Raw genomic sequence first — 16198 nt, 5'->3', positions numbered from 1 at the left:
ACTATCAACTAAGCTAAGGAATTTATTGGCCAAAATGATTCAAAATGTCCCGGTAGTTTGAGCAATTTTTGAAGATATTTTGGGCATTGCGGTTGACGAAAATGCTTTAAATGCTAAGAAGCTCAATTCTAAATGATTTTGCAAAGCTTTTCAATGAGTTTTCTTTTGATAAAAAAGCGTTTGCATACAAAGAATGTACATTCATAAAAAATCAAGGTCAAGTTCGCGTTTTAAAAACTGATTTTAGTCACTGAAAGGTTTCAAACTGCAACAAGGATAGCCAAATTCTGTGCAAATAGTACAAATTGTTCTAACCATATTCTAATGAAAATACATGAAATTTTTTTTTCATATTTTTTTTTTCAAATTAGTGTTGTTTTTTTTTCGCGTGGTGTGATGAAAGGATCTAAAAAAAACATGAAAGTTAGGTATTTTGTCAGTCAATCTAAAATAAGCAATTCGGAAAACGGTTTTTCGTCAAAAATGAATTCGAAAAAAATTAAAAATATTTCTCATTTCTTTTTGCAATAATGGTTTTTGAAGTTTTTTTTATTCCAAAAAAGCCTTAAAAATTCAAAAAACATTATTACTAAAGTTTCATGGCTTATCCTCTCTTTCGACTTTCTCAATTTTCAGGGATTCGACCCCTGCCGACCCAAAGGGTCACCTTTTAGTACTTTTTAAGAAATCTATTTTTGGCTGACCGACCCTGAAAATTTTCTTAGGGCGCCTCGGCACCAATATACACTAATTTCGAGAGGGAGCGTGCGCCAAAAACAGCGTTTTTTCTAAGTTAAAATTTCCCAAAAACTGCCCAAAAACAGCTTGAAAACTCAATTTGGTTGATACATAACTCAAAAATCCCCCTCGAGAAAACCCCAGATCCGCCCCTGATTGACAGGACTTTAATATGATGTGTCACTTGACCCATTCCAATGATAATTTGCGGTACATAGTTTTGCGAGAAAAACAAAAACAAAAGAAAAGAACCTGAAACACACCCGAATTCAAAGTTCCTCCCTCCCCATTTTTCAAATGGTCGGACCCGCACTCGGTAAAAAGAGAAAATAATCGATTATATTATAATTATAATCGTACTTTTAGCAAAATTATAATTAATTATAAGCGCCAATTTAAGATGTTTAAACGATTTATAATCCATTATAATGATAATTTTTTTTTGATAATTTAATAATTATAATTGATTACAATTTTTCCGAAAATCTCTAATAATCTGAAAACCACGCAACCTGCCACACCGTGTTTGTACTTTAGCTAAGCCTGATCTGAAAAAGCCTTCATTTACGTTGTTTTGCTCTGTTTTTTCTTGATTTAAACCTGATTGGCAACCGAGTGTTTCAATCGCGTTGTTGAAAACTCTTTTGAAGAAGAGATTTCGTGTTTTTTTCTTCAAGCACAATCAGGCTTCTACAAATGAAAGTCGGACTCAAGTCCAGTTATACCACAATTTTTTTGAGATTTCTTTTCTAAATAGGAATAAAATTTTGGTACCGTGTGTTCAAATGGAATGGAGATAATTCAACGCAAGCGACAATGGGTCCAAGGCGAAAATTGGTCGCAAGCGACAGTTGGTCGCAATTGTAGAAGAAAAAACTCGAAAGACATTTTATTCAAGAATTTTTAGTTCAGTGGAAAATTCCAAATTGAATCCTACACCCGCTGTGCCTTACCAAATCAGTTTGCTTTAAAATACATATGCTCTCCCTGGTTGAAATCCCACCGTTAATTAGCGTTTTTCTTAAGTATCCCAGTGATCGCTCTTTTCCTGCGCTGATTTATGTACAAATCAATTTTTTTACACAGCTAAAACTGCGATATTTGAAGCTGTTTGAGTAAATGATTCCAAAGAAAATCAGATAAAATTTTAAGAAAATTAAATGAGAATGTGAATTATTAATAAACTGTATAATTTGTTAGAAAACAAAGCTTCGTGGCGCATAGGCAGCATATATATCTCCAGAGCAGATGGTTGACTGTTCAAGAACAGATAGGTACTTGTTTTTTGCTCATTTTGATAGGTTGTGTAATGAATGCTTTTTCATCGCTAAAAATTAGCCAAATTAGCAATAAATTTCATTTAAAATCTGCTGGTGGGAAATGAGCATTGATAACTCACCAATGTCCATCGTTGTTTTTTTTCGTTCATTTTTAATCGCCAATTTTCAATATGAACTCAACCCGGGCTGCGACGATTAGTTTTGCTAGCGTTGGAGTTTTGCTGTAAAACAGATTCGGTTGAGGCAAAGCAAGTGAATATAAAGTTTAAATTGAGAAAATGCTCAAGGAAAAATTAAAGATAGCTTGAAATAAAATGATGACTAAAAACAGTTTTCCGTTCGCTCTAAAAGCGGAAACTCCGTTGATAAAAAAAGAGAAAAAACATGTCGCAGTCCTTAAAGAATCAATGTACAGTTTTATATAAAAAAAATGTTATGCAAAAAACGACACATTTAATTTCCAGCTAATACCATTTAGTTTGACTGAAACTTTTATATTGAAAGCGTTTTTTCTATGCAAAAAATCCACTTTCCAACTAGTTTCATTTTTCCTACGCTTTCAAGTTTCTTGAATCAGCTTTTATATACAGATATAGTCATAATTAATAAATATAGCTTCCAAGTAAAATAAAAATAAATAAGTGACTATGCAAAGAAGTTCTAAAAATCTACGCGCGTCTATTTCAGACATCTGCGATGTTCGATTGAGCCCAATTTCTGATTCGGAAGCCTGGATTATTCTTTATCAAGGAGTTAAAACCCTTAGAGATATTCTTATAAACGGATTAGCTCTTAACGGCCACCGACTTTCCTTCATTATCACGCCTGATACCCTAAATTTTGAGCTTACTGGCACGATCGAGTTTTCAGATTATTCTAAAAGATCTTCTTACGCAGCTTCCCATTTTTTGGCGCCCGAAGTGTTACAAGGTCAAACTCTGGCTATGCTTAAACACATAGAAGCCGCGCATGTGTTCTCGCTTGGAGCTGTTGTTTTTTGGGCTCTGACTTTCCAAGAAATGAGACATCAAAAAGAGTTAACGCCTAAGCTAAGGAATCTATTGGCTAAAATGATTCAAAATGTCCCGGTAGTTCGAGCAAGTTTTGAAGACATTTTGGACATTGCGGTTGACCAGGTTGCTTTAAATGGTGAGAAACTCAACTAGAATTGTTTTTGTAAATGCAAGACCGTCTAAACTTTGGTGCTTTGAGTAATTTGTCAGAAAATAAATTTGTCAGAAAATAAATTTACGAACAAAAAATAACTTTTTGGCTTATGGAGAAAATACCTATCATACAGTTTCCATTTATGCTTATCATAGAGTTTTCATACAATTTTTTGTACGTATGGAATTGTATTAAATTGTATGAAAAAAAAATTCTCATTTATGAGAATTGTATGATAAGTTTATGAGAAATATTCAAAAACAAGTTTCGGTTTCAAAAACTGAGTTTTGCCACTAAAATGATTCAAAATGCATAACTTGTTTTAAAGAATTTCAGATACTCAGTGTTAAAAGTATCAGTTTTTTCATCAATTCACTCAAAGAATCCTTTTAGGGTCCTCTCCAGAAATGGTGATTGGAAAACTGGCTCAATACGTGTTCGGAGATCCAACAAATCACCCTAAACAACAAAAATCACAATATATTCCTGAAGTACTGAAACAAAACCCGACCCAATGCGATAACCAACATCCATCAGCATTCCGCACAATTTACCAACAAGGTCAAGTTCACCAGAAAACAACTAACCTTAATTCATCTGATAAACAAGTGCATGATGCAAACCTATCACAATTACCTTATTTGGGCATCTCTTCACTTCCAACTAAACAATTAACAGCAGCTAGAAATTTTCCAGAAGTGGAAAACTTTCCGACAAGAGATATCGCAGCCCAAAACCATAATGCAAAACTTGACCTGACGAACAAAAATAACAGCTTTGCTGGACAGATTATAGCACCGAGCGACCGTGAAAATGTTGCAAACCAAAAGAAAAATACAGGCAACTCTCTGAAAAATGACAATTTTGCACCAAAAATAGAGCCATCTTTCAATGACAAACATACGTCTACCGAAGACTTCGACGATGTTTCCGAAAGAAATGAAGTTTTGTTACACCAAGCGGCGGGAGAACACATCACGCAAACGAATAGTCCTCTCCCAAAAGCTGATCAAAAACAAGTCGAAAGCTCTAATAGCAAATCTTCAAATGATGATTCCGTGCCTACTACACACATGAAAGGTCCCGAATTCGTATACTGGAGCTCACAAACACCTGAAACTATCAGCATTCCATTTGAAAGCGACTTCTTTGACCTTGAGAATGATAGTGGTGCTGGTTCAAAGCGAAATGTTGTGATTGAACTGAGCAATGGTCGGCAATTGGTCGTGGCTTGTACTCTGAAATCATCGATACAGGAATGCTGTTGTCATATTTGACTTCTTATATTATTATTTAAGTTCCTATACATTTAAATTTATCGTATTTTTAAATCACGGTCCAAAAATCCATGATATTAACCTATATTTTAAATCGCCTGGTTTCGAATCCAAGCTGCTGCATCACCGCTCCTCCCCCTCGAATTAATAATGACTCAGACCGATTGCAAAAAACATAATTCAGCCCGATTTAATTTTGAAGTGAACCATTTTGCCATGAATGATCATGATTTCCCTATAAATTTCAAAAAGTGTCATTTTTTGAAAAACAATTTCTCTGAACGCAAAAATATGAATCTGCATCTATCACTGAATAGATTTTTGAGCCAAAAACTTTAAAATCGAATAGAAAAAAGTTATGTAAAAGTATAGAAATTATGCAGAATAATATATTATGTAGACAACACTGTTCAGGATATTTTTGACGCTGTCGTTGATCATCTGAAGCTATTGGAGCATGCGTTTTTCGGACTGACACACTTTAGCCAGGGCGAGTACTTTTTCCTGGAGTTCCCGGAACAATTGAGTGAGGTGGCACCGGATATGTGGCGACAAGGGATAACAACAACATTTAGCTTAAACTTGCAAGTGAGTAACAAAACTGTCAAAACGAATCTAATCAGTTTATTCTAAATACATGGCAGGTTTTGGCGTGTTTTATTTCCAGAAAGGTTGCCTATAGCGCTATAACTTTTAGAAGATCGACAATATTCCCTCCTCAAAAAAATACTAGATCCTGTTGTAATTTTAACTGTTATCGAACCCAATTTTTCCAATTATTTTTTCGGGAAAGTTAAAGTTTATTATATTTGATTTTCGGAAGTTGAGCTGCATTTCTTTGCAAGCAATAGTAATGAATATTGATAAAATAATTTGAAGTTCAACCATACCAAAAAGTTAAAGAAGCTCAATGTAAATTATATTTAAGGGGAGAGTGCGCCGAAAAAACGCGATGATTTTCTGGTCAAAAACTTTTTACCAAAATTGACCAATATTTTTGAAATTTTGCCTCGTTTTCTAAAAAAAAAATTTGCCGGGAACGCATTTTTTATAGGAAACTGGGGTATTTTTAGTATTTTCAAAGAGCTTTGGCAATAAAAAGGTCTTATAAACCTATTCTGAAGTTTTTGAGTACCCATCGCTGTCTCAAGAAAACTTTAGATTCCTACCTGTTAGTGTAAAACTCAGAGCTGGGCTACAATTTTAGATTTATGCATGCAACGTTACACCAGATGTCTCTTTCTTTTTCCAGGTGAAATTTTACGCTCCAGACATTCGAAATCTTTAGTATTTTCAAAGAGCTCTGGCAATAAAAAGGTCTTATAAACTTATTCTGAAGTTTTTGAGTACCCATCGCTGTCTCAAGAAAACTTTAGATTCCTACCTGTTAGTGTAAAACTCAGAGCTGGGCTACAATTTTAGATTTATGCATGCAACGTTACACCAGATGTCTCTTTCTTTTTCCAGGTGAAATTTTACGCTCCAGACATTCGAAATCTTCTGGACCCCTTAACCAGACATCTGTTCTATCTGCAGTTGAGAAGGGATCTTCTGGAGGATAAGTACGATTGTTCCGAGGAACTCTCTCTAATCCTCGCATCACTCGCCCTCCAAGCAGAGTTTGGAGACCACTCAGGCAAAAACATGACTGAAAGTGGCAGGTAAAAAGAAGAATTTATTTATCACAAATATTGAAATATAAATTGTCATATTTTTCAAGAAGAATAACAAAAGTGAACTTTGAATGGATAGCCCGGGTCGTGGCCCGCGACTTTTTTTTTCGACTTAGTTGGCCAATGTTCCCTCAGCAACAAAAAAATCCGTAGCCTGGAAAGGGCTTTAAATTGCTGACAAAGTCCCGAAGTACTGTAATACTGATAGAAAAATTATTCGCGCCAATTCGAAAAAACAGTCGCTGCAGGGTCAAAAAATTAGTCACGACAGAGTCGAAAAATAGGTCATGACTTGATCGAAAACTTAATCGCAACATGGTAAAAAAATTAGTCGCGTTAAGAGTTTGGGGGAATTGAACTTGGATTTAGGGTTTCCAAGTCATCTGAACTGTTTTGAGACCAGACTGTTTGGTATCAGTAAATTACCGAAACTCATGTCTTTAAATATGTTAAATTTAAGTAGATTCCACTCACAAAATTTTTGTACAAAAATACCGTGAAACCTAAAAATTGTCGGTACACTATTTGTGTCGCGAATTCCCCAACGAGCGAGTGTAGCTAGTTGTTCTGGATTCCGCAAATGTGACTAATTTTGGAGCAATAAGTGTTTTGGTTATGAATTTCCCGGATTCAAAACAGCAATAAGATCAATTAGAAATAGACGTTTTTCGGACTCCGTGCCAATTAGTTTTTCAACCGGTTACGGTCTCCGCTTGCAATTCATTAAATACATAAGTTGGCCTCGTATTAATTGTTTTATGGTTGAAAAATTGCTCAGTTGACCTCAGTCAAAACATTTTACCTCATTTATAGTCGAAAGAAGTATAAAACATTTATAGTCGAAAGATAGATGGCTTGAGCCGAAAAGAAAACTTATTCAGCCTGTGTCGAGATGATCGATACATAAACCCCAAATCTTGGTCAAGCTGTAAGTTCATTTGGACACGCCGGTCGCGTCGGTCACGGTTAGTTTTCCTATGGCTCGACAGGTTGCGGTTAAGTTCCTTCGGTCGCGCAGGTCGCTGTTACAGTTCCTCGGTGTGCAAAGTCTGAAAACACTGGAATTACGGTCTGAAGCTGCTCAATTTTGGTTGCGCTAGTCTGGAAATACCAGAATTTCTTCCGGACTGTGTGATCTTGAAACCATAACCTCGCACGAGATTAGTTGATCTGACTCAAACCAACCCTAAAAACTTGATTGTATATATGTTTCGGAACGCAAAATCAGATATCACGACGAAAGGTGTTTCATATTTATGTTTTCTTACATTTATATTTATGGTTTCTTGAAATAATTGTTTTGGTTGAAAGACACGCATATGAAAAAAAAATCACGATTTGAGTGATACTTTTTCAGTAGATTGCAAGAATCCTTTGAAAAGAATGCTAGTTTTTCAGATACTTCAAGCCTGAAAATTACGTGGCCCAGAGCGTACTCTCCTACCTCGGGTCGGACAAAGTCGAGTCGGCTCTCATAACCTTACACGAGGCCAACTTGGGTCTGACCAAAACCGAAGCCGAAGGCCGAATGATCATGCAATGCTGTAGAATACTAGACTATGGTCGACATTTTCACAAAGTTGTCGAGATACAAGGATCGGAAATCTTCCAAGTGGTTTTGGGAATCTCGACTGTTGGCGTTGATTGCTGGCGACTTGACGACAACGATGAATTGTTCCGAGAGCTCGCATACACTGTCGAGTGGTCCCATATTAAAAGCGTATCTTTATCTAAAACAAGTTTACTTATTGAAACTTACAGCGTAGATTATCCTGTTTTGGAGTTTGCGACAGACTCGATCAAAAAAGGAAAATACTTGCTTCAACTTTGCTCCACGCATTATAAATTCAACGATGCTAATGGTCAAAGTTTAATGAACAATGAAGAAAAGTCCAAGCAATCATACTCAAATATGGAAGAAAATTTGCCGAGGAACTCAAGTAACCCCAATTATGCAAAGGTCTATTTTTATTTTTCGCAGAAAAAAAAACACTTCAGAATGAAACAAATTAGATTGTGTAAAAAACCAATGCGTCATCAGCTTTGCAGGCAGGCACTGAGGCACTGATGATTTTTAAAACAGATTTTTTTTCTAAAATCGGTATGCATAAAATTGATGTCGTAAAAACTTTTGAGCCCATTGGATGCTAATGAAGCTGAAATTTAAACTTTTGAGAAAAAAGAAAGGGCACGTCTCCCTTCCTCCATTGATTATAGGCGAACTTTTAAAACTAAACTGTACAAACTCAAGGTTTGTTTTTAGAACCAGAATGAAACTACGCAGAGTAACCCTTCTGTGAATGGCTTTTAAAGAATACTGAACTTTGGCCCTGATACTGTTGGATAAATTGGCCGTCGACAGAAACCAAACAGCACGAAGAATGGGAAGAAATGAACAAAAAAATCGATTAACTCTCATCAAAATTTACATATCATTAAAACTGTTCAGTTAAGTCAGAACTTCTCATCTAATTGTTTGAATAATTATAATTGAAATACGTCACTTTTTTCTCCAGAAAAAATGTTTATGAAAAATTGAATTTTGCAGTACTGTGACATTTCAATTTTCAAAAACAGTGTTGCAAAATAAATGCCGTTTTTGAAATTTTTGACTTGAAATAGTCAAAAATGGAACTATGGGTGACAATACGATTATTTAAGTGTGCTGGAGTACAACGGTCGACCAAAATTGAATTTTGGATATAAATTTATGCAAACAAGTTCGACAAATTTTCGACTTTTAATCGGCTCAAAAAGGAAAAAAATTGGAAAGACTGTTTAGTTAACTTGACAATTTTAACCAGCACCGATGTTAACCTTGTGAACAAGTTCACACTTTGTACAAACACGGTTTTTAACAGAAGAAAACCTGTCAATCAAGGTCGGTTTGTATCTTCGGTCGGTAGCAAGTCGCACGACCATTGTCGGTTTATTTGACTGCCTTTACATTCCCTTTTTTGCCGCTGATACGTTCTTAAGTTACTAATTTACTGCCTTTTATAGTTTAAACTTACTCTCTTTTGAGAACAATATGGATTAATTAGAAAAAAGGCTGTCGAATGCGGAACCTTTAGTAAGTTTTGAAATCAGAACTCAAAAGGGGACGGGCGCGTTCATTCTGTGTATCTAACATTTCCAAATGCTCTCCTCTTTGCTTCTGTTTCAGGTGACTTTATCTAGGCGCTTTACTTATTGGCCCCATATGGTCCTAACGGTTGCCGAACGAGCGATGTTATCGTTGCCGTAGTTCAACGCAAAAACTCGACCTGAAAGGGAGTGAGTGTCCTAGAGGGATGCTGGGATCGATGATCCAAACGAGATCACCATTCCGTAAATCACGGCCTGAATCAGTATGCCACTTAGAACGTTTGTTCGAGGAAGCGGCTTACTCCTTTAGCCAACGCTACCAAAAAGCATTTGCGTTAGCTTGTGCTCTTACGTAGCGCGTTCTCGGAATTCGAACTTTTCATCAAGTGTTAGCGACAGAAAACTGACAGAATGCTTACCTAAGAGGATATGGTTACGGGTGAACGCTTCCATTTCAGTTAGGCCAGGACCAACTGGCGTTTTTGGACGGGCATTCAACGATTGCTCCAATAAACAAAACATGATAGACAATACCTCATCCCATAACCTGCGAACCAATAATTGTGTAGAAAAGTTTTTTGCATTTACGTTTTAACCTTTCCCAAGTCCCACCATGATTTGGCGCGCCGGGAGGGTTGTATTTCCATTTAATCCCCTTATGCAGTAACAATTAGGGGGCATGCTTGTTTCAATTTTCTACGCAAAGCAGAATTTTTTTCTCCGCTCCAACGAAATCGATACCATTTTCTGACTACAAAAGATTTGGCTTACCAAAGCGGGCGCTAAATCTGTGAATCCCTATGATGCAAGAGCGCGTGTCCAAAGACGGAACAATTTCGATGTGTACGGCACGAGAAGTTATACAGGTGAACAGAAAAGCCCATCTCTTTTCACTACTGCGGCGAACAGTTACGTAAAAAGGACCAAAATATTCCGCGCCACAGTTACTGAACGGGCGTTCTTGGTAACCATGCCACTCGACAGGGAAGTCTGATATCATAGGATGTACATTGTTTGGCTTCTGTTTTCTGCAAGCAAAACAATGTCTTTCAATTGAGACGCAGAAAAGCAGAGGATTCACTAAGAGAAGTCCACTTGTAATACTTATACAGTTTGCAGCAAAAGTTATCGGCTCATGTGCATTGCTTACTGCTCGCGAGGTTGCCGCAAATAAGTTTTATAAATCATCAACCCACCTCAATTTCCGTAACTTTGCGGAAATTTTTTTAAAAATGTCTCAAGCAAAAGCTTGATTCAAATAGAAAACATGAAATGAAGCTGAAAAAATGAAATCTTTAAGAAATTTTTTCGTAATATTTAACAATTTTTAACTATACATTTTGGCGACAGTGAAAACTTTGAAAGTTGGATTTTGTACTTAATCTCTTTATGCTCGATTTTGCGATGCTTCATCCGTTTTTGATCAAGATCATCAGTTAAATCCCCTATGTTTTTGTAAAGGTCATTGCACACTTTTTGGCTTTTAGATGGCAAAAATAGACAAAAAATCATGATTAATCAATCAAGTCAATTGTTAATCAATCACCCGGGTCGAGATCCCGCTCAAAAACCGCTCAAGATTTGAGCGGTTTGAGCGGTTTTCCAGCAAGATTTGAGCGGTTTGAGCGGTTTGGGCGGTTTTTTTGGAAAAACCGCTCAAACCGCTCAAATCTTGCTTAAAAAACCGCTCAAAAACCGCTCATTTCTTGCGGTGATTTTTGAACGGTTTTTCAAGCAAGATTTGAGTGGTTTTTGAGCAACGTACCCCGCCCCCCCCCCCCCCCCCAAACGTACCCCTCCTCAACGTACCCCCCAACCCACGACGTAACCCCCTCACGTTTAACCATCCCCCCACGAAACCCCCAACCACGACGTGCCCCCTCTCTCTCTAGTTAGGGGACATCTAACTCTAGTAAGGGACATCAACTCTAGTAAGAGGTGAGGGGGGACATCAACTCTAGATAGAGGTGGGGGGGGGGGGGGGGTTGGTGTGCGATTTTATAATCGATTATTTTTGTTATTTTGTAGAGACTGACAATAAAAATCTTGACAGTATATTTGTTGTGCATGTCTAAAACATTGAACATATTCAGTAGAACAAATACAGCGAATATTAAGCTTCCAGCAAGTCCGCATAGCCTAACGAATAAGGTTTCCGACTTCGAATCAGAAGATTGCCGGTTCGAATCCCTCTGTGGTCGACTTTTTATTCTTAAATCTTGCGCGGTTTTTCAGCGTTTTTTTTAGATAAACCGCTCAAAACCGTTCAAATCTTGCGCGGTTTTTGAGCGGTTTTTTTAGATAAACCGTTCAAAAACCGCTCAAACCGCTCATTTTGAAGCAAGATTTTGAGCGTAATTGTCTAAAAAAACCGCTCAAACCGCTCAAATCTTGTTTCGAATTAGGTGAAAAATCTCGACTCGGGCAAGTCTCGAAAAAGCATATAATGCCACAGTTGGTCACGGCTAAAGGATTGGCAAAATTCTTTTTTCTATGCTTACTAGTATTCGAAAGTTCAGCAGTTTATTGATAAAAGTTGCCAATTATTTTTTGGTTCTCTTTCGCTCGTCATACATCTGTCGTCGTTGAAAAATTCTAGCTTCACAATTTCGAAATTTGTTTTCTGTACTATTTCATTTAGAATTTCAAATTTCGCTTTGTTTTGTCGTTTCAAAACTTTTCATACAAGTTTTTCTTGTTTTGGTTATACAATTTTTGTCGCTCCTCTCTATGACAGTTTAGGATGCCAGAAGTTTGACGAAGATATTTTATTGTTCCGACTTTCGATACGAAAGTATTGGAATATTTGTGCTCGGTGGGGTTTTTTTCTTCAGGAAAATTTCGACTTTATAACTAGCTATTTTTGACGGAGTTTTTTCTTATCATTGAAAAAGTATTGTTAACCTGAGCTCAAATTTGAAAAGATATTTCACCTGTGATCATTTTTCGTAAAGTTATGTGGGTTTAAAAATTGTCATTTTGGCCAATTTGGGACAATTAACGCGCGATATATTTCGAACTATTAACGCGTAAGCGGAGAGTTAATCCGTCTTAAAATCGTTCCAAATTGGTTGAAAGACGCCTATTTGCCATAAATGATTTGTTACAAGGAGCGAAATCTATCTTTTTGTACTTTACATGGCGTTTGGGGGGATGATTTCCAAAGTTTAGAAAAAAAATTCATTTTATTTTTTACATTTAATTTTTTAGTTATTACTGCTCCATAAAACATTGAAAAGCAGTCGGAACCTTCAGGGCTTCGCCCTGATACGAGCAGTCTTGTTACGTTGGTTATCGCGTTATTGAAATCGTCTTGTCAGATAATTTGACGCGCTATTATCAACCCTTTTTGATTCGACCATTGGGATTGGGGAGGAAATTTGTATTCGGGAGTGTTTTATTTTTTATTTGCTTTTTTTTATTTCCCCGCAATAAAAAAAATTGGGCTGGGTCGAATTATATATCAGATTAAACCCCTTTCAGTCGTAATTCGAACCACATTGAAGCCCTTTCAGTCGTGAAATTCCTAATTTTTCTTTCTGCTGTGGAAAAAAAACCGATATAAAGTTTTTGATTTTTCATCTATCTTCGAGCGAATAAAGCCAGCGAGCAGGCTTATTTGTGCTTATTTTAAGCCAATTACAATCGCTTATTACAAATTCATATTAATTGAACTCGAGTGAAAATAATTTTTGAAAACTTTTAATGCCATTTTGGAAATCAAAAATCCTAAAAATTCAAAAAAAGTTTTTGCAAAACAAATGTAGAAAAAATTATTTAAAAGAAACTTTTTAAAACTTTTTTTGTCTCATTTCCATCAAAAACTGTTGTCATTTTACCTCTTTCACTATGGTTGTCGACTTTGCCTAAATTATAGTTTTAACTCAGATCTTTTCATCACACCAAGCATAAAAAACTACACTAATTTCAAAAAAAAATTTTCTTGTAGTTTTTGAAGACTACGGTCGGAACGTTCTGTGCTAATTGCACAGTAACCGGCTTTCCTTGTTAAAATATAACACTGTTCGTATATCAGAGTAAAGCGCAGAATCTTCCAACTGCCCCCAAATCCGTATCTATTAATTTTTGGAAAAGATAGTTTTGAAAAATTATAAATTTTGGACAATATCAAAAATCAAGTCTGAAAAGCTGAGTCGTACAAAATTAATAGGACCAATTAGTTAGATTCAATTCGACTTGGAAAAATTTTGCCTGTGCGGGATAATTCGCCGCGCATAAAATTTTTGCGTTACAAATTCAGGATGTTGGATCAAATCAGCGAAACGCCCATTAATTACCCAAGAGCATGGCCAAAATGGCAATTTCAAACTCTCAAAATTTAGCAAAAAAAAAAATCGGAGGTAAGATTAATTTTCAAATTTTAATTTTGGGAGTCAATATCTTCAACAGGGCTCAAAGTTTTTTCAATGGAAACTATCACTTCGATTTTTGAAAGTTGACTGAGTACCCGGGTTGACGTCCATACAAAAAAATGCTTATCATACAGTTTCATACAAAAATTATGATCATTCAATTCCATGCATGTGTTCTTTGGAACAATTGGTTATCATAGGATTTCCATACATGAAAAATTTATGATAACATTTATTTTCATTAATTTTTTTTTCAGGAAAACCTTTAAAAATAGTTTTTTGGTAAGTCTAAATGAGCTAATTTCGTTTTCTGATTAAGTTAGATCAAATTGGCCCATTATACAGAAAAAAAAATTTTATCATACGATTTTTATTCTGTGAAAATGTTATTAACAGCATTTTCTCGATAACCAAATTTTTTGTTCAAAAATTTTTCAAAAAAGCATTTAGAAAGTTCAAATGAGGCTAAATGGGATTTTTTTATTACTTGAAATCAATTTGATCATTAAAATTCTTGGTTGTCTTTTTGGAAAAAAGTGCTTGTCATACGATTTCTATTCTATGAAAATGATATGATAAACTTTTTTTTCTTTATCAATATTTTTGTTCATAAAGTTTTCAAAAAAACATTTAGGAGGCAACGCAACTGCTCAAGAAGAGCTCAAATCAGTTCGCTGAAATCTGATCAATTTTCGTTGAGAGATGGTTTTTTTTCATCTTCCAGTCAGGCTAGCTATTAACAAAACAAATTTTTTCTGATAAGAGGACTGAAAAGGCTTCGAGCTTTTTTGCATTGACTTGATTGTAGTTTCATTTGAAAGATCGTAAGCTGAAGTTTCCGAAACATTCCCTTTTTTTCAAAACGAAAACAAAAATGTGTTTCAGACTATTCAAAAATTTGCAAAATTGACTTTTATCCCATACACATTTCTCCCTAATGCTTAGAAAAACTTTTGCTAATAAGCTTTTAATTTTCACAAATAAAAAAGAAACTAATTTTGCAATGTTGATCATAAGGGTTTGGGCATGATACCTAAGTGTAAAAAAGCTTGGATGGTCGAATTTTTTAGAAAAAAGAATTATTTTCCCCGAAATAAAATTTTTCTAAGTCACCAGTATAGCAGGAAGTTTTTTTTTGATTTGCAATTTTTGTAATACTAATTTGATCAATACCTTATATTAAGCCTTTTTTTACCTTAGTTTTATAGTTTTTCTTAAAATTTTCTCAGAAGTTTTTTGTTTTTCAATGATTTCAGCTCAGCATGAATTACTTGATGACAAGCATTTACAGTTATTGTGCGCAAGGGAGAACAAAAACAAAAAATATGACATAAATTTTTGGCTATAACAGCAGATTGAGCCTAAAACAGATCAGATTGCCGAAGCTTTTAAAAAAACCGCACTTTGAAACCACTTTTCTTTTTTCATTTCAGCATTGAAGAAAATATCTCCTTCTCAAAAATGTTTTTTTTTTGTCTGAAATTGCGTCTAATGGCAGGGTGATGATCATAATATGGTGATAGAGACGCTAGGTAAAACATAAATGCTCAGATTGCCCTTTTTATCGAAAAAAAAAACTTTTTTTCCTACAACCAATTTAATTTACAGATTTCAGCTCAAAAAAGAATTTTTGTTTTTTCTTCAACACAATAAAACTTTGTATGAGAACAAATCAAATATACCCAAAAGTAGCTGGCATCCACAAAAAAGAAGTTGATCACGTGGATGTAGAGAAAATTGAATGTGAGCTAAAAAAATGCAAAAAGGTTTTCATTTGATTCACCTAGATTTTTCTCAAATTTGTTGACTTTGAAAAAAATAATTAAAAGGTCCTTTAGAACTTCTATCAATAGCTTGTCCTCAAATTTGTTGACTTTGAAAAAAATAATTTAAAGGTCCTTTAGAACTTCTATCAATAGCTTGTCCATAAAATGTTTTGAGGGCTAACAAGTGCTTTTTTCCAACCCCAATTGCCCAGACCCAAAAATTGGTCTTGAATCACATCCAAGCTTGTCATGTTTACTATTTTGAAAAAATCATATGAAGGGTCCTTAGAAAGCACTTATCAAGAGCCTGCACAACAAATAAGCAGAGGTTCCTCGGCGATGTTGCTGAGCGTTAACACTTGATATCTTTTAGCCCTAAATTTTTTATCATAGTCAAATTGTGACTTTTGTAGGACGTACCGTGAAAATGTGTCGTATCACCTTAATAGCACCAGAATCGAGTTTCCTGCTGAAAATTACTTCTTTTGGTCATAGTTATAATCTTTTTTCTCAACCTATAATAAGTTAAAACATTCGATTCCTGATCGGGTTGTCAGAGTTACTACACTTCATTGCAGATTATCGAGGTTTTGATGGATTTTGTTACGCAATGCTTTCTTTTGAGCTCGACACCGCAACTGCTGAATTGCTCAACCATATCCTTTTTTGAAATCTGTTAAAATTTTGTTAAGAAATGACTTTTTTCTGCTGCCAGTCAGACTGTTATCAAGAATTTTTTCTAAAGACTCATAATCTGGGACTGGTTGTAGCTTCACTCAAAAGACCAAGAAAAAAGCTTTCTGAAACGCCCCGATGTTCGCCAAAATCCCCCGAAAA

General features: G+C 35.4%; 2 protein-coding genes across 2 annotated transcripts in view; one reads left to right on the top strand and one right to left on the bottom strand.

The window, feature by feature from the left end:
* LOC134854447 (uncharacterized) overlaps positions 1–2326 on the bottom strand; it is a 48406-nt gene extending 46080 nt beyond the window's left edge. Inside the window, exon 1 of the mRNA XM_063870701.1 lies at positions 2138–2326. Coding sequence (XP_063726771.1) covers positions 2138–2167 — 30 coding nt within the window. The 5' untranslated portion in view covers positions 2168–2326. The remainder of the gene's footprint in view (positions 1–2137) is intronic.
* A 175-nt stretch (positions 2327–2501) lies between these two features.
* Positions 2502–8581, top strand: LOC134854756 (tyrosine-protein phosphatase non-receptor type 13-like). The gene is made up of 6 exons (XM_063871114.1): positions 2502–3167; positions 3579–4448; positions 4863–5050; positions 5930–6123; positions 7534–8095; positions 8399–8581. The coding sequence occupies exons 1-6, from the start codon at positions 2666–2668 to the stop codon at positions 8444–8446; spliced, it is 2364 nt and encodes a 787-aa protein (XP_063727184.1). The 5' UTR covers positions 2502–2665; the 3' UTR covers positions 8447–8581.
* Positions 8582–16198: the final 7617 nt, after the last annotated feature.

Source organism: Symsagittifera roscoffensis, chromosome 9 (genome assembly GCF_963678635.1).
Source record: "Symsagittifera roscoffensis chromosome 9, txSymRosc1.1, whole genome shotgun sequence".
In the NCBI taxonomy this organism is placed as follows: domain Eukaryota; kingdom Metazoa; phylum Xenacoelomorpha; order Acoela; family Convolutidae; genus Symsagittifera; species Symsagittifera roscoffensis.
This window is presented reverse-complemented; position numbering and strand designations above follow the sequence as displayed.